The 19,352-nt window shown below is 45.6% G+C and overlaps 1 protein-coding gene across 1 annotated transcript in view; it reads right to left on the minus strand.

The window, feature by feature from the left end:
- fat2 (FAT atypical cadherin 2) overlaps positions 1 to 19,352 on the minus strand; it is a 103,512-nt gene that overhangs the window by 30,839 nt on the left and 53,321 nt on the right. Inside the window, exons 16-23 of the mRNA XM_085182876.1 lie at positions 18,631 to 19,020; positions 8,556 to 8,767; positions 7,432 to 7,569; positions 7,207 to 7,350; positions 3,373 to 3,570; positions 1,985 to 2,585; positions 1,699 to 1,899; positions 239 to 396 (exon numbers count right to left, since the gene is read on the minus strand). Of these exons, the coding sequence (XP_085039002.1) occupies positions 239 to 396; positions 1,699 to 1,899; positions 1,985 to 2,585; positions 3,373 to 3,570; positions 7,207 to 7,350; positions 7,432 to 7,569; positions 8,556 to 8,767; positions 18,631 to 19,020 (2,042 nt within the window). The remainder of the gene's footprint in view (positions 1 to 238; positions 397 to 1,698; positions 1,900 to 1,984; positions 2,586 to 3,372; positions 3,571 to 7,206; positions 7,351 to 7,431; positions 7,570 to 8,555; positions 8,768 to 18,630; positions 19,021 to 19,352) is intronic.

Below are 19,352 nucleotides of genomic sequence, written 5' to 3' on the forward strand. Positions count from 1 at the left end.
ACTCAAGCCTTTCTGTGAGCTTCTCTCAGAGTTGGAATAAACTGGAACAAAGTGCATTCTGGGTAACCTCTCACACAAACCCCTACACTGCAACAGCATTCAACAGGATCAGGCAGACATAGTTCATCGCACACTTCAGAAACAGTGAGAGCTCGGATGTGTTCTCGGGAAAACTACATCAGTTGTAAAACCAAAGATGTCCGGCTCTCTGATGACAGCGCCGCAGATGCATCCATACCTGTAAAGCTCCCCAGCCGGTGCTGCTGTTGGTGGACACAATGACGCCCTGCTTCTCGATCGTCTTGAACCTCAGTGACAGTTTGAAGTCCTGGTTGTCCTCGTCCTTACGGTGAAGGTACCTCAGGTAGGACCTACTGTCGAACCTCAGCGCCGACTCTGAGACACAAACAGAGGAAACACAAGCGGAGGTCACACACAGAAGAATGAGCTGGCCAGGCGTTTGCCTGGTTTATCTTCTCCTGAGTAAATGTGCTAATCATCTGATTTTTCTTTTTGGATGACTTCTACATCTTTTGTCTTTCGGACTTTAACCGCGTCAACCATGAGGGTGCCACCGTGGCGAGCTTCTGAGATCAGAAATCTTATGTTTGTCTCACTAAATACCTGCAGAGCAGTTCTCACCAAATCAGCTCAGCATCCACTTATCTTTAATAATCCTAATCTGTGTTAAAAGGCGCTGCTCTTTTGATGTTTTTACACCTTCAGATGAAACGAGGTGGTAACCTGATTGTAATGTGTGATCCCTGATCTGAGAGAAAATTTATTTGATGTTGTTACTGGAAAAGGAAAAAAACGGAGCAAAGAGTCAGGCACAGACGGCAACCGGCAACAGAGCCCAGGAACTGATTTTTACCAGTTTGCAGTTTGATTTGGACCTGCAGTGTGGCACATCTGGCACAAAACTCAGCCTTTACTGGTTTTAAGAGCAGAGGGTTAAAAAGTAAAGTAGAGTCAGACATGTTGGTGACAAGAAGAGCCAGAGGAAAACCCCCTTCAGCAATAATCCATACAGGAATGCCTGCACAAATCCCAATGTGGCCTGCTGAGGGAATACTGACAGCCATTTATGAAATCCGGGGATTTACTCTCTCAGTTCAGTTTGTGTAACCGCAGAGAGGTTAACCTGAACGACATGATGCACCAGAACAGGCTGACACTGGTGAGAATATTTACCCTCCTCATCCTCAGATCTCAGGAAGAAAAGGACAAAACTCCAGCTGCACACACTGAAGCATGAAAAGATCATTTTCTCTGCAGCTGTTTGAATATGGAGTGACTTCAGGGGTTAGGAGGTCAGTGTACTCATGCAGTATATATAGTTTTCCAGGTAGAGACCCTACAACGATGTTCACTTTAAAGTCACCAGCCTCCACGAACAGACAGCTCGCTTAGACGCCTAGTCCTACACGTGTAACAGAGGACTCGATAAAGAGCTGAACTGGCCTCATGTCAGGTTCACTCAGTTACACCATAGCTGAATCCCAGGACGACGCTGTGCCCTCTGTGGATGTTCAGTCACATGACTCTACTGCAGCACACTTATCCTGCAAACCTGCAGGTCTGAACTTTTCGATTCAAACATGCTGCTCTTCAGAAGATGTCAGAAACAGCTGCTGCACCCTGTCAGCTCACTCATACGCACATACACTCTGAGTACAGACAGACAGGTGGACGTACGGTTGCAGGGGCAGGCGCTCTCCCAGGTGTGCTGCGGGGTGATGTAAGCAGCTCTGGCGGTGGTGAAATGGCCCAGCCTCTCTCCCGACAGCCGCACGGAGTTCCTGCAGCCTCGCGGTGGGCAGCCGCTGCCCAGACAGCCGTTGTGACTCACTCTGAGGATGCTGAGGCCCAGAGAGTCCTCGATGTCCGATATAATGCCTGTACCAAAGAGTCCAACATGTCAGATGGCACACATACTGAACACTGACCTCACTGACCACGTGTGATCATGCAGCACGCTCACCTGCGAGCCTGCTGGTGGGCAGGGGCCGAACGGGGCCGCCCTGAGGCCTCCAGATGAGCAGGGCCTCCAGGGCCCGGGGGTCAGGCCGCTGCTGTAGGCTGGCCAGGTGGAGCTCCTGCCGGGGGAGATCCAGCTCTTGTCCCAGGCTGCGCTGGAGGCCTCTCCAGTGATCGCCCAGGAACTCCTCCGGCGACATCCCGACCAGCTGCAGCGTCAGTCCAGAGTCCAACGCTTGCTGAGTGGCCACCCACACGTGAACTTTGACCCCGGTCCAGACGGTGAACTTCCCGTCGCTCACGCTGACATTGAGCACGTACGAGCCCTCCTCCAGGTGTTCGTCTGCCCAGATTTTGCCGTCAGCCTGGTCTATGGAGAAGCTCCTGTCGCCGGGACTCTGCGAGACCAGGCTGTAGGTCAGGACGTCCTGCACATCCTGGTCTGAGGCGTGGAGCCTGCCGACAACCCGGTTTGCAAACAGCCCTCCGGAGGTGGTGATGGAGACCTCAAGCGGCACCACAGACGGAGGATACTTGCTCTCCTCGGTGACATTGATGTTGACCACGCAGATGGAGGACAGGGGAGGATGGCCGCTGTCTGTCACCTGGGCAAAGGTGGAGCACAAAAAATTAAATGATTTGATTTGTTCTTATGAAATATCATTGAAATGTAAAAGCTGGGACAGGTAACATGTCTGTTTCTCCTTATGCATTTACAGGTGTGCAGGTGCGTGTCTCCCTCCTCTCCAATGCTAATAAACTTTTTTCTCACTTGCAATCAAAGCAAAAACATTTGTATTTCACATTTCATATTAATCTTTTTGTTTCTTTGTTGTGATCAACCAAACGCTGTCATTTTTTGTGATTGTGTGATTTTTTTTTTCTCCCTCTGACAGCAGAGAACAAAATGAAAAATGGAGCATTTTGGACTAAAGTATCATCTCTCAGCATCCCAAAATATATTTGTTCCAGACAACAAAATCCATACAGTGCAGGACACGAATATGCACCATCAGCTGCAACCTGAAACAGCCTGAACCCTCAGAATAACCCCTTCTGTAAATGGATTATAGTGAAGAGTTGAAGCAGGGTCATTCTTCTGACTTTCATTTTTCCAGCTTAAATAATTCCTGTATTTAAACTCAGTCATCGTTACTGGGTGTGCAGGGTCAGTCTTGACAGCTCAGAACCACAGAAAACCATAAAGACGACTTTGTTCTAACTTTTCTTCACCTCTCCGGACAGCACAGCGGCTGAGGCCGGGAGCGACGCTCAGCACCTCCAAAGCTGAGACAAACTTTCTAAGATGTCTTTCCTGCAGTGAGAGTTTGTGAGAGAAAGACAAGAGAACAGAACAGAAAAGTGGAGGGACGGCGACCTGAAGCGTCTCACCTGGATCTTGAGCTGATGGTGAGCTTTCACCTTCTTCCTGAGCGGAGCAGAGAGCGACAGCAGGCCGCCCTGGTCCACATGGAAACGGCGGTCCTCGTTCCCGCTGACAATGTGGAAGGAGAAAGGCGGGCCGTTCCTTGGGGTGTCTTTGTCCGTCACCACCAGCTGGAGGATGCTGCTGCCGACTGCCTCGCCCTCCTGCGGGACACATTTTTATTCAGTTTTGTGCTTCTAAGGATTTTCTCGTTATCCCAGCACCACAGAGCTCCAACATCGACCTCAGAGCTCCCATTAACCAGAGATTTAGTATGTTCTACCTCATGTTAAATCATTCACATGCAACACTGCCTGTATAGTTGCTCTGCCTATTTCATGACATCAAGCATGTGATGGGAGATACACTGCAACGTCATCCAGCTCATTCTGCAGGATTTAATCTGAGAGTTAGAAATGTTCTGTCTGCAGGAACATGTGAAGCATTGATTATACTCAAACACACTCGGCTCACATCAATTCAATTCAATTCAATTCAATTTTATTTATATAGCGCCAAATCACAACAAATGTCGCCTCAAGGCGCTTCATAGATACAGAGAAAAGCCCAACAATCATATGACCCCCTATGAGCAAGCACTTTGGCGACAGTGGGAAGGAAAAACTCCCTTTTAACAGGAAGAAACCTCCGGCAGAACCAGGCTCAGGGAGGGGCGGCCATCTGCTGCGACCGGTTGGGGTGAGAGAAGGAAGACAGGATAAAGACATGCTGTGGAAGAGAGACAGAGATTAATAACAGATACGATTCAACACAGAGAGGTCTGTTAATACATAGTGAGTGAGAAAGGTGACTGGAAAGGAAAAACTCAATGCATCATGGGAATCCCCCGGCAGCCTACATCTATTGCAGCATAACTAAGGGAGGATTCAGGGTCACCTGGTCCAGCCCTAACTATATGCTTTAGCAAAAAGGAAAGTTTGAAGCCTAATCTTAAAAGTAGAGACAGTGTCTGTCTCCTGAATCCAAACTGGAAGCTGGTTCCACAGAAGAGGGGCCTGAAAACTGAAGGCTCTCCCTCCCATTCTACTTTTAAATACTCTAGGAACAACAAGTAGGCCTGCAGAGCGAGAGCAAAGTGCTCTAATAGGGTGATATGGTACTACAAGGTCATTAAGATAAGATGGGGCCTGATTATTTAAGACCTTGTATGTGAGGAGCAGGATTTTGAATTCAATTCTGGATTTAACAGGAAGCCAATGAAGGGAAGCCAAAACAGGAGAAATATGCTCTCTCCTTCTAGTCCCTGTCAGTACTCTTGCTGCAGCATTTTGGATTAACTGAAGGCTTTTCAGTGAGTTTTTTGGACATCCTGATAATAATGAATTGCAGTAGTCCAGCCTGGAAGTAATAAATGCATGAAGTAGTTTTTCAGCGTCACTCTGAGACAGGATATTTCTAATTTTAGAGATGTTGCGCAAATGGAAGAACGCAGTCTTACATATTTGTTTAATATGTGCGTTGAAGGACATATCCTGGTCAAAAATGACTCCAAGGTTCCTCACAGTGTTCCTCACATCCACTTCACTCACACTGGCCTGTTTAGGCTCAGTGACTGGTGGGTGAATGGATGGATGGATGGATAAATGAATGATTGAATGAATTGGTGGATTGATAGCGTGGTGGGTGGACGGATGGATGGGTGGATGTCAAATATCTTATGTGTGCTGCACAGAGCCACACTGATCACACTCTTCCTGTTTAGCACTCCATCCGTGTTTACTGGTCATTTAAAGAACAGCTGGCATGTCCGTACAGCTCAGAGACACTTCGGCGTCGTTTCATGGAAGCTGTTTGTAGAGTGACTCCCTCCTGTTTCCACTGACTGTGCCAGAAAATAATGAAGACCTTCAGCTGTTTGCTTTGATGGATTACCTACTATCTCAACTAATTTAAGGGCTTTGCATGCTGATTTTCATATTGTAGGGAATTAATAGAAACCAGAGCTTCCTGGAAAAATAGGTTATCAATCTAAAAACATGCGGCGTGCTGTGGGAGAGGATGCATCAGAGTTAATGGACTAAAATGTGCAACACCTCCAGGAGAGGACTTTTAAACTTCCAACTGCAGCACGCCTCACAGGACGCAGGAGAGACAAAGCTCAGCTTCATGATAGCGAGACCAATGTGCAGGTGGAACGTGCAATTATCTTAAAGCTGCAATCTTTCTCACATCCTGCAGGGGGCGACTCCTCGGGCTGGTTTAAAATGGAGATTCTGAGAGCCAGGAAATATTCTACACTGGATCCATGCTCCTCCTCTTTACAGACTGGGAGCTGCTTTCACCTGTGTGTGTGTGAGTGTGTATTTGGTGCTACAAGAATCAAAGTGAGTTGAATGTAGGGGTGAAGCATGTTCACTAGGGTTGGTGGCTGTATTGGCTGTTTTCAGGAGTTACAGTCCATCAGCAGCTGCTGCAGCCTCTGAGGACGCTCTGCAAACATCATGAATGACCTGCACCACTTGTCTGAGAAACACTGGCAGCATCCATCTGCTGGGCAGAGTTTCTCCATCAGGCAGAGCTGGCTGCGGAGCTGTCGGCAGATGGGACGATAACCCAGAGTCTGGATTTGTCCTCACACTGGGTTTGGCAGTGTTTCGGTCCTAGATCAATGACTCGATGGAAGTTTGCGAGCTGGCGGGGGAAACAGTAACTGTCAGTGAGGCGCTGCGATGGGACTGCCAGCAGCGTGAATTCATGTCCACGCATGCAGGCATGCAGGCATCCACATCCCAATGAAGCATCCAAAAATACACACTGGAGCGAAAGCTTTGACTTTGCAATGTAATTAGGAGTTTCAGGTGAGAGGTGAGAGCGAAACGCTGACATCTTTCTGCTGCTTTGATCCTTGAAAGCTCAGAAACCCCTCTGATGACAGAGCAGCATATATCCACCTGTCACAGAGAGGGCTGACAGGTGGATAAACGGTCACCTGTAGTGAGCTCTCTTTAATTATCTGCAGCCGACAGGTCAACTGTCTCCATTATCACCTTGTTAGGCCGAGCAGCTGCTTTACGGCGACACCTTAACCGCTTGTCTCTGTCTGTGTTTATCCACAGGTGTCAAAAGTCACACAGGACTGTAACTGTGGCGTCCTCCCTGAGGACAGCCGAGCTTATTAATGACAGGTGACTCATTCTGGCCGGTTCTGGGTACACACGCGCATTTGTTCCCCTTGACATAACTCTCTTTTTCCTGACGCAGGCGTGTGGTGCAGTCATGATTGTGTCTTTTTAAAGCTGCAGAGGCACAAACCTAATCTTCCTGCCTTACCTGTGATGTGCTCAGCTATCAAATCCGTTTATGATCCAGGATTCATTAGGACAGAAACTATCCTAAAGCCCACATTGCATATCTGCAGGGTGACAGAGTGATAAGAAACCTGGGCATGAGGCGGGGGAATATATGGACCACTGAGCTTGGATCAAAAAACAACAAATGTACAAAAAAATGGGGATGTTTTTCTTAGAAAGTTACACATAAGGGATAAAACAGCAGAGAACTTCTCCAAGATTAAAATCACTACTTAAGAAGCAAACCTTTGACCTGAGAATATAAAGTCTGAATATTTACAGAACATGGTGAGAATCTCTCATTACCACTCAAATGTGGTGTGTTGGGCTCATTGCAGCTCATTTTAAAGCTTGTTTTCTAGGTCAACTCGAACAGCAGCAGGAACACGAGTTGGAATCCGGGGAATATCTGTCAGCATAATAATAACATTAATAATTTAAACGAATAAAGGCTTCCAGTCTGCGTGGGTGACGCTCGGGTTGTTGTACCTGCAGCAGCAGACTGTGGTTGACCTGAGAGAAGACGGGCGGGTTGTCGTTGACGTCGGTGACGGTGACGGCGATGAGGACGGCCGAGGACAGAGGTGGGCTGCCTTCATCTGCTGCCTGCACCGTTAGGGAGTAGTGAGGGATCTGCAGATGAGGAGAGAGTTTTCACGTGACCTGCTGCTTCTTTAGTGCGACGCAGCTCACATTGCTCCTGAGCACGCTCACCTCCTCTCTGTCCAGCGCAGTGCGGACAGTGATGTCACCGCTGCGAGCGTCGATGGAGAACTGCTGCAGAAGGTCGCCGCTCACAATCGAGTAGCGCAGCAGGTTATTGACTGGGCCGTCCTCATCTGTGGCAGTTACCTGGACATGGAGAAAAAGAAAGGATGAAAATCGGGAGAGGAATAACTGCGCCTACCTCTTTGGAGGTCAGGGGTCACACAAAACATCCCCATGACACACCGACAAGTTGAGTTGCGAGCGGGTCAAAGGTCACGGAGAGCTGAGCTCTGTGCGAAGGTCTGAATGTGGCTCCTTGGCTGGAGGACTCTTCACATCCAGCCTCTCAAGCTTTCAGCAGCTGCGTCCGCACAGCGTGCATCTTCCTCACAACAGCGCACTCGTTCTCACCTTCGTTTAAATGCAGCATTAGATTGGACTTGGATTTTTGCCTCTTCAGCTTCAGTATCATTATCATGCTTTTGTTCTCTTTAACATAATAACTTCAATGAGTCATCCAGTTAATCTGGGTTGGTTCGACTGTAAAAGTCAAAACTTGATAATAGATTAAAAAAAGACTGAAAATGAATAATGCCGTGTTTTGAAGTTGACCCGCCCGACTTCTCCTCCACTGTGACTGCAACTAACCAATCCTTTCATTCCGCTAACAGAACCTCTGTCTCGTTATTTAAAGGTGAGCCCGACGACGTGGGAACAAATGACAAGAAAAACGAGGAGGAGAGAATCACGCAGCCCAGCTGTGACCGTCAGGAGGCGGTGAGCCGTGTCATTGCTGTGTTATCTCTGCTGCTGGCCTGACAGGTTGACACTGACGTGCTGCTGAATAACTGCATGTGTGTGCGTGCTCCTCCCGTGCTGTTATTAATGTGTGTGAATGATGTTTTTCATCACTTGTTTTCTTTACATTAGCACGTGCACGTGTTATGAGATCATCAGCTTGCATGACCACTAAATACATGCAGATCGCCCCTCAGCTGTGAAGCTGTCTGTGCGTCTCTGTGTACGACCTGGGGAACATTGTTAATTAAAAGTGAGCATGTGCTACATAAACCCAGCATGCGGACTCCATACAGAACAACGACCGACCTCGTGTGAGTCACACCTCTCACCTTCATCACTAGGCGCCCAGGTGACAGATCCTCCGACACCTCAGCACTGTAGTCACTGCGCCCAAACACCGGCGGGTTGTCGTTCACGTCTGTCACGTTAATGATGACCGTGGCGATGTCACTGAGTGGCGACTTCCCACGGCTCCCCTCCACAGACAGGTAGTACTCCCGGGAAACCTCAAAATCCAGCGGGGCCACGAGGGTCACGAGGCCTGCATGAAGGGAAACGGCTGGTTTGATCACGTGCTCCGACACTGGTGCTAAATTTGCTCAAAATTCCGTCCTCGCCTCGAGAAGCAGGAGACACGGGACAGGAGAGAAGAGTTGAGCTCAGTAAATCAGAGCGCCCTCGCTTCCTTCCTCTTTCCCTGCAGTACAAACTTCCCTCCTTCTGTGTATGGTATCATGTGACACGCCTCTGTGCGTTCTCACCTGGACAGTAAGTCCACTGCACAGCTTTTATCACCACTCAGCAGCTCTGCAGCCAATGTGTTAAAGCAATAAGCTGAATGCCTTGCTTAAGAGCGCTGATCGTAGCTGATAGTGGAGAAGTAACCACAGTAAGTAATCTCTAATAATCGGCTATGTACCACAGGCCTTCAAGGTGGCTGCAGTTAAACCTTTACTCAAAAAGCCATCTCTAGACCCAGCAGTCTTAGCTAATTATAGGCCAATCTCCAACCTTCCTTTCATATCAAAAATCCTTGAAAGAGTAGTTGTCAAACAGCTAACAGATCATTTGCAGAGGAATGGTTTATTTGAAGAGTTTCAGTCAGGTTTCAGAGCTCATCACAGTACAGAAACAGCTTTATTGAAGGTTACAAATGATCTTCTTATGGCCTCTGACAGTGGACTCATCTCTGTGCTTGTCCTTCTTGACCTTAGTGCAGCATTCGATACTGTTGACCATAATATTCTATTAGAGCGATTAGAACATGCTGTAGGTATTACAGGTATTGCACTGCAGTGGTTTGTATCATATCTATCTAATAGACTCCAATTTGTGCATGTAAATGGAGAGTCCTCTTCACACACTGAGGTTAATTATGGAGTTCCACAGGGTTCGGTGCTAGGACCAATTCTGTTTACATTATACATGCTTCCCCTAGGCAGCATCATTAGAAGACATAGCATACATTTTCACTGCTATGCAGATGACACCCAGCTCTATCTGTCCATGAAGCCAGATAACACACACCAATGAGTTAAACTGCAGGAATGTCTTAAAGACATAAAGACTTGGATGGCCACTAACTTTCTGCTTCTTAACTCAGATAAAACTGAGGTCATTGTACTCGGCGCTGAAAAGCTTAGAAATATGGTATCTAACCAGATTCTTACTCTGGATGGCATTACCTTGGCCTCCAGTAACACTGTGAGGAACCTTGGAGTCATTTTTGACCAGGATATGTCCTTCAACGCACATATTAAACAAATATGTAAGACTGCGTTCTTCCATTTGCGCAACATCTCTAAAATTAGAAATATCCTGTCTCAGAGTGACGCTGAAAAACTAGTTCATGCATTTATTACTTCCAGGCTGGACTACTGCAATTCATTATTATCAGGATGTCCAAAAAACTCACTGAAAAGCCTTCAGTTAATCCAAAATGCTGCAGCAAGAGTACTGACAGGGACTAGAAAGAGAGAGCATATTTCTCCTGTTTTGGCTTCCCTTCATTGGCTTCCTGTTAAATCCAGAATTGAATTCAAAATCCTGCTCCTCACATACAAGGTCTTAAATAATCAGGCCCCATCTTATCTTAATGACCTTGTAGTACCATATCACCCTATTAGAGCACTTCGCTCTCGCTCTGCAGGCCTACTTGTTGTTCCTAGAGTATTTAAAAGTAGAATGGGAGGGAGAGCCTTCAGTTTTCAGGCCCCTCTTCTGTGGAACCAGCTTCCAGTTTGGATTCAGGAGACAGACACTATCTCTACTTTTAAGATTAGGCTTAAAACTTTCCTTTTTGCTAAAGCATATAGTTAGGGCTGGACCAGGTGACCCTGAATCCTCCCTTAGTTATGCTGCAATAGATGTAGGCTGCCGGGGGATTCCCATGATGCATTGAGTTTTTCTTTTCCAGTCACCTTTCTCACTCACTATGTATTAACAGACCTCTCTGTATTGAATCGTATCTGTTATTAATCTCTGTCTCTCTTCCACAGCATGTCTTTATCCTGTCTTCCTTCTGTCACCCCAACCGGTCGCAGCAGATGGCCGCCCCTCCCTGAGCCTGGTTCTGCCGGAGGTTTCTTCCTGTTAAAAGGGAGTTTTTCCTTCCCACTGTCGCCAAAGTGCTTGCTCATAGGGGGTCATATGATTGTTGGGCTTTTCTCTGTATCTATGAAGCGCCTTGAGGCGACATTTGTTGTGATTTGGCGCTATATAAATAAAATTGAATTGAATTGAATTGAATTGAATTGAATTGAATTGAATTGAATAGAAGTGAACACCTCGTACATTAGACCAAACACTGCTCATATTTCTGAGGGTTTGCGGAGGCACGCACACTGTGCAGTTACAAACACATTACAGGGAAACACTCACAAGTGGGTACAAGACCGAAACCGGCACATGAATTCTTTCATAATTACTGTTTTGATGAAGCCCATCAGCCAATCAGAAACTGGGGATGGTAGGCATTTTTAATGGCCCTGCCAAAAGGCAGATAAAGTAAACTGGACTCAACCTTTTTACATGTCTTTAAATTGTAATTAAGTGGTGCAGGTAACTGGGTCACATCACCTGGATGGAGCCCTCACTCTCCTCACTGGTGATCTGTTGTATCTGGTGACTCAGAGCAGGCGGCCTGCTAATCAGAAGGTTGCTTTGTGAGCTCGACTTCCCACGATTCAGTGTGGCACTGGTCCCCGGAACAAATGTTTGACACCCGTGATTTAAAAGCTTAAACTGATGACTTTAATAAAATAAACCAAGCTTCTTTGTGAAAAATGAAATCTTTACAATTATGAATTTTGTTCACAGCAAAAAGCAGAAAAACCATGAAGAATGTGAGAGCGTGACAGCAGCTCTTGACGGGTTGATTCACATCTGCGCTAATGTGCGCTGGTGTGTGTGGGCTCAAAGAAAATAATCAGAGAGCCAAGACATCACGTCCAGGCTAGCCTGCTTTTGACGAGTCCTGTCATTCACGACTCGTTTCACTGGAAGCTGCCACGGTGCGTCTTCCTTTTCATTAACATCTCTGATCTCACCCACATGATTTGGTGACACAAATGACCTCTGGGCGTAATGGCGCATTACCGGCAAATGTCAAAGGAGGGATTTTGGAGCGCTTTCAGCTCACACATTCCTCAAGTTCACAGCCTGTGGAAGATCAGTAACGTTCAGTGAAGTAACAGAAACACATTTTACAAACTTGGCAGGAAGTCCGCGATTTCACTTTTTACTCTGCAGATTTACTATTTTTTTCCTCCCTTTGTATCACCGCTGCAATTCTGTGCCATTGTCTAAGTTTCAATGCATGGTGATGTTTCCCAACAACTACTAAAAAAGACATAAAGTCTAAGAGGAAATGTGCGGAACACTAACAGAGCAGCCCGCCTCGAAGCCTTGGTTTCAGATCACCACCCACATTACTGAGCACAGCCCTGAAAGACAAACGCTGCTGAACATTAAAGCCTCTGGAAAATTTTTGGATCATCCCGAATCAGGTTAAAGGCAGCTCGGATCATCGGGGCTTTCTACAGCAGCTTTTCTCGCACTGTTGGAAGCAGCAAGCTCAGCTTCAAGCTCAGTAGAGTCTTCATTCTGGTCCCAGACTGGACAATGAAGAAAACCCCCAACAACTCGGCCACGAAGCCTCAAAAGATGCTGATCACGAGCGTCTCCATGGAGGGCAGAGTCAACTCATATATTTATCAGAAGGTGGAGGAGGCCCTAGAAATCCTAAAAGTCAGACTAACAAGACAAAAGTACAAGAAAATAAAGAAAATAAAGTAAAGAAAATAAAGAACAATAGATCCATTCATCCATTTTCTTTCACTTATCATCTGGGCCCTGAGCAGCGAAGCCCTCCCTCTCCCCCATCACCTCCCCATACTGCCAGGGAAGCCTGAGTGCTCTAAACACTCTTTAGATTAGGATTACATCACAGAGAGGAAGCTGTTAGACTGTCTGTTTATAATGGTCAGCCAATCAGAACAAAGCCAGCTTCAGGGGCTTAAACAGCTTGTTTCAGACAGAGGATGAACTGCGGTCCAGTGCGAGAAAAAGAAGGATTATTTTGAACTGTGACTCATGTGAAGCTGCTCTAATCCAGTCCAAGAATCAAACTGTGATGCTATAAACTGTTCATCTCAAATCCTATAACTGAAACGATGATGCATGGAAGACTGTTGTTTCCAGCTTGACGTTGTGTTTTTGCGCCTGAGCAGAAGCGTGAAGTGACACGTCACTGAGGTTTTCCTCATTTGTGTGATGGCGCTGTCTTTTGGTTCTCGAGCTTATGGTAAATGGTAAATGGCCTGTATTTATATAGCGCTTTACTAGTCCCTAAGGACCCCAAAGCGCTTTACATATCCAGTCATCCACCCATTCACACACTGGTGATGGCAGCTACATTGTAGCCACAGCCACCCTGGGGCGCACTGACAGAGGCTTACACAGCTCGCAGAGATTTGTGCGCTCTGGCTCACAGTACAGAGCTGCAGTAAGAGAGACAAAGTGCGGTGTGTGAAAAACAGCATTTGATCCAGGGGCGATTCTAGAATCAGAGCTTTGGGGGTGCTGAGCACCCAGAGAGCTGCCCAGCCAGGCAAGGTAAACTTTACTCATCATGATGAGACTTCTTCCCTGTTTCTGTCAGTCCCTGCATCCTTAAATGTCTCCCGTTGTCCCGAGTTCCCTCTGACTGTCCCCTTGGTGCATTTAAACCCCTGGTCCTCCCTGTCCTCGTCCTCTGTTGTCTTCATCTCCATTATCAGTCATCATAATTTTACCATCTCTGTGCAAGTCTGCAAATTTCTTTATTAAATCATAAGATTCTTAAATTCATCAAGTCTCTCTGTGCCTGGGTCCTCGTCACAAAACATGACATCACTGTTTTGTACATTTTAACACAATTTAATCCCACATTTGTGAAAGAAAAGAAAAGCACTTTTTTGAAAATTCTGTAACAAAACCATCAAATCTGATCAAGGTTATTTAAATGCTGCAAAAGAAGAATGGATTGGAATTTTTAAAAAATACATACTAATAATGGATTGCATTTATATGGCCCTCAAAGCGCTTTACAATTCCACTGTTCATTCACACACTGGTGGAGGCAGCTACAGTTGTTGACAGAAGCAAGGCTGCCATATCGCGCCATCGGCCCCTCACCAGTAGGCGGCAGATAAAGTGTCTTGCCCCAGGACACAACGACCGAGACTGTCCGAGCCGGGGCTCGAACCGGCAACCTTCCGGTTACAAGACGAACTGCCAACTCTTTGAGCCACGGTCGCAGTTTCCTAACCTTAATTACTGCGGGAGAATAATGAATGATGCTCACTGTGAGTAAAAAGTAAACTGAGTACATTTTTTGGACAGAGATTCACTTTTAAAGTGTTTGTATAATATAATACAGATACATAAAAAATACACTCCAAAAATAGAAGAGTCCTTGAAATGTACAAAATATTATTAAAAAATTTAAAAAAACTGAGACACCTTGGCCTCTGGTACAATGTATACAATGTATGAAAAGATCTTTACTGCAGATACTAATATGGCTCTGCAGATCTTTTCTTTTATCCTATATCGCCTCAGCTTGAGGTTGGCAAATCTGTCTATCACATTTTGGTGGTTAAGTCTCTCAAGCATCTCTTTCTCAACTGACATCACAGCCAGGTGCTGGAGTCTGCTTTGACCTATGGTCCTTCTCAGCCAGGTATGGAGCTGACTCAAGACACTAACTGCTTACTACAGAGCAGGACGGATTGTAGGGTAGCAATAGTCAGAAAACACGTTTTCAACACTGCAGGTTACCTGGTGTAATGTTTTTCAGCTAAAAAGAAACATGGCCTGACTCCTACCTAACTATATAAAGAGTAACTGAAGGTTAAAGGCAGCTAACATGTCCTGTTTTAAGCCAGACACTTCCACCTCTGCTCCGCTGCGTCTCAGCCACCATCGCTCTGACAGCAACGGCACTAGAGCCAGAGCAGGGGAGAGCTGGAACAAACCACTTTGGGAGGGGGGAGGGGTTATCTATACTTTTGTTGTTAAAATGTTCCATCTCAATTACGTACTGTATGCTTTTTATATTTTTAGTAGTGTGCCCCACAAACAGCAAATATTGTCAAAAAAGTAAGAAATCTTTGGGGGTGCTTTGATTCATTTTGGGGGGTGCTTCAGCACCCCCCAAAATGGGATAAAAATGGGCTAAAATCGCCCTTGGTTTGATCCGAGGCCGGCCGGAGGGAGATTTACTGTTTACGACCGCGTACTCCACAGTATGCTCGGAGATGTTTACGGATGATGCACAGGATCAATAATTGATTCAATTCTGAATCATTCTGCAGACATCAAAAAACTCAAATCATAAATTATCCACAAGCCAGTGAGTCACGCATCTCTAATCGTGCCGTGGATGGATGAGTATTGATTGGAAATTAACTTTGAGAAAAACAGGAGAAACTGGAGCTTCTGCTGTTTGTGAATCATCTTAGACAGAAAGCTGAACTTTTCCTGTTGGCGAGTCCCGCCAGAGGCGTGCGAGCTTCCGACACACAAACAGCACTCCCTCTTCTGCAGGGGGAAGGATCCATTCATAAAACACACGATTCAGGGCAAACACAACCCGCTCGCCTGGAATTCTTCACTGGCATAGCATCGACCAGCTCAAAGTTCACCAAACTAAAAAAACTACGCTGACCAATCATATTCTCACATCCTGTATGCTGGGTAAATATGAAACTAGTGTCAGCCGGCTGTTAAAAAAAACAAAACAATCCTAACGGTACGACACACAGAACTATTTCTGCTGCCCAGAGAGCAGCTGCATGAAGGACCGTCACACACTCATGCAAGCGTGAGTGTGTGCTGCAGGTTGACAGCGCTTCAAACTGAGAATAAGTAAAGACATCTGAGTTAGTGACCTGCGTTGTTGCAGAGGCTGCATCGATCAGTGAAATCGCTAAACTGCTGGAACTGTGGTGCTGCTCGCTGGTCTCTTTGCGTGCAGGCCGAGCCAACACTTTCACACTTTTCTATTTCAGCTTTAAAGTGTCATACGAACCTGCAATCTCAGTGAATCCCATCTAGTTGAGATTCTGATCGTCTTGTCTTGGCTTTTCAAAATAAACAGATGAGTGCACCTCTTCTGGCCTTTAATGATTTATTGGCAACGAGCTGTGAGATAGTCCCACACTGCAGTTCAGTCCGCCTGTTAAACCCAGCAGAGGGCGAAGCTCGCGAGCGCTCGCTGCTCCACCTGCAGCATTAATAAAGCCTCTCTGCACCAAGGCAACAGTCTTAATCCTTTTTAAAAACATCTGCAGGTAGAAAAACTTAAACCTTGTGATTATTTGTCCAAAATGATTAAACTGTTTAAATTCAGACTGAGCCCAAAGCATTTCCTTTACCTGAATATTAATGCAGAGGAAATATTACCGTTGTCATGAATTTAAATACTCAGCTAATTAGTGAGCCTCTAGTCACCCTTAGCAATAAAAGTTGTATATCGTTTTGTTGTAAAGTAACAAAAGTGGAGAAAACTCTTTGTCACAATAAATTAATCTCCACCAACGGTCCCATTTTCTCTTTGTGCTTTTATTCTGAAATCCTTTTTGTGTCTATATTTACTGTTAGTGAGTGGTCACCTGATATTTGGTTTAGCATCTTTCAGCTCTTTGTTTTGGCTTGTCTGTTTTCAGCTGATTAACCCTCACTCATTATTTCTGCTGCTGTTTTCTTTTCTCCAGCTGAAAGGACCTATATAATAATAATAATAATAACAACTATTATTATTATTATTATTATTATTGTTGTCGTTGTTGTTGTTGTTGTTGTTGTTATTCGATATGTGGCTTGTTTCTGGCGGGCGGGGTAAATGCCGCTCAGGTGTAAAGCTCACCTGTACCTGTACGCCTAATAATAATAATAATAATAATCAGTGTTGGGACTAACGCGTTATTAAGTAACGCGTTACAGTAACTACGTTATTATTGTGGTAACGAGCACGGTAACTAGTTATTATGCCAAAATCAGGAACGCGTTAGTCGTTACTGGGATTTAGATAGGGTCGTTACTCGTTACTTCGTGTGGTGGCTATCGCGGAGCTTCCACAGATTCTGTAACATTAGCAAGTGGTGGAGGCAGCAGGTGGATGAGGGAAAGTGGACGCAGAAGGAAAAGAGACCCGAGGCGGCCGCCGGTCCAAGTGTGAACTGAACTTCAGGTAAGAAGTTATGACCTGCAGTCTATCTGGGTCAGATATAAACCAAGTTTAGGTGGAGTTTATTTTCGTTATTCTGACTTTTTCCGTACTGCGTACTAGCTAGCATGACGGAGTTTCTATACAGCTGGGTGGGTGCTATGAAGTTAATCATGTTGAACTTTATTTTGTTCATAAGTTATTAGAGTTGCCAACCGTCCCGTCTGGTATTCAGAGAAAATATTACGCGTTTCTTATTGAGGTGAAAAGGAACCGTTTGTCCCGTAATTAAGCTACAATGAAAAAGGCACAAAGCTGGAGTTATTCTGTGTCTTTGCTGCACAGCTGCCTCTTCTTCTCTCATCCTCTCACCCTCCCTCTCCCGTTTCTACTTCAATCATGAAAACTGATCAATGATCAGCTGATCGGCTCTCTTGTTTGTTTATCGCCCACTTTGTGCCAGAAAGAGGAAACCAGCCGATGTCGTGTTAAACAACAGCAGCACGTTTAAGCTTGATCAGCAGTTGTTAGAATTTAATATTACTTTCTAGTATCAGCTGATGTTTGCTGGAGCCACAGCTGTAAAGCTGCTGGTCATGATGTCGGTTTGGTTATCTGGTGAGAGGGAAACATGAAGATGAAACCAGGAGATGTCCTTACTGAATCATCAGAGCTGAACAGGTGATGGAGAAACAGGTTTACCTTTTAGGTGACATGAATGAGTTGAAGGGAAGTTATGAACTGTTTCTGAGAGACAAATAACACCAGGATCCTTTTTTAGGTAGCTGACAGCTGGTAACTGTGCAGGTGCGGATCTAGCAAAGTTTTGCCAGGGGGGCCAGGTAGGGCATTAACAGGGAGAGGGGGGCACAAAGAAATACTTTTCTTTCTTATTCTCATTTAAAATGTCTAGCTTTTAAAAAATAATTATCTGAATCTTACAACAAACGATTGATGCATATATACCATCAAGACAGTGAACATCACTATCACAACAGCGTTTGTTTTCATTCAAAGGCTTTATGATTTTTCCTATAATGGCCGGTCTCTAGTCAAAATGCCCGGGCCAATTTTTTGTCCCAGTCCAGCCCTGTATGCAGCTCATCTGCAGTCTGCTGTTGCCTACATCTTCCTATTCAGAAGGCAGAATTTCCGAGTTCTGAGTACAATCAAAGCACCATGACTGCAGTTTTTGTGTTGGATGTAAAAGGCGCACATGACGCTGTGACGTAGGCTAGAATCATGGCAGCAGTCAATGACGGTCCAGGCGTGGGATTTCTCTCGTGGAAATATGCACATTATATTTTCCTTTCTATTGGTAGGTGGCACAGTGCACTTGTGGCAAGTAAGCAAGCTAGAAGACTGGCAAAGTTATGGAAGCAACACATTAACAAAAGAATTCTGAGTAAAACCAAAGTTACTTTCCCTAGTAACTAGTTACTTTGAAAGTAACGAGTAACTTGAAGTAACTGAGTTACTTTTGGTAGAAGTAACTAGTAATGTAACTAAGTTACTAATTTAAAGTAACTTACCCAACACTGATAATAATAATAATAATAATAATAATAATAATAATGGATTGCATTTATACAGCGCTTTTCGAGACCCTCAAAGCGCTTTACAATTCCACTATTCACTATTGCCTAAGTGCAATAATAAAACGCCGAGTGTTTCGTGTAATCAGCTGTCCTGACCTGTTCGTGAGTCCAGCTGGAAGCGTCCGTCCTCGTTCCCAGAGATGATACGGTACACGATGGGATCCGGGGAGCTGCTGTCTCTGGTGAGCGCAGACACGCTCAGCACCTCCGACCCGACCGCCGAGGACTCTGGGAGCTGGGCGGTGTACTCGGAGCTCATGAAGACGGGCTGGTAGTCGTCCAGAGAGACCACATCCACTGTCACCGTGGCAACAGAGTGGAGGTGACGAGGCAGGCCGCGGTCGGTGGCCTTCACCTTTAGCTCGAATGTGGTCGGAGTTTCAGGGTTCAGAGGTCGTTCCAGCCGCAGGATCCCCGAAAATTCGTCCACAGAGAAGTAACCGTCATCGCCGGACAGGAGGGAGTACTTCACCTCGGAGTTTATACCTGAGCACAGGAACACGGACAGGTAAGGTGTGTGAGGATGTCTCACCTGCTTCTCTGCATCAGGTCATCACTTTTAATAGTGACCTTATCCTGCTCAGGTTAGAATCATAAAGACTAAAGCAGTGAAATCTCTTCTAGAGACAGACTGTATAAGCAGACGGCTTTAATCAATATGTTAATATAAATAAATATACTCAGGTCATCAGGAAACAAAGACGTCTCCAGTAAATGACGCTCACTGCCTTATTTACTGTCAGCCAATCACAGCTGGGATCGGCTGACAGTAAATGAGGCGGTGAGCCAATGAACAGAAGCTGTTCTCCCCTTGAGTT

Source organism: Neolamprologus multifasciatus, chromosome 2, assembly GCF_963576455.1.
Source record: "Neolamprologus multifasciatus chromosome 2, fNeoMul1.2, whole genome shotgun sequence".
Classification (NCBI taxonomy): domain Eukaryota; kingdom Metazoa; phylum Chordata; class Actinopteri; order Cichliformes; family Cichlidae; genus Neolamprologus; species Neolamprologus multifasciatus.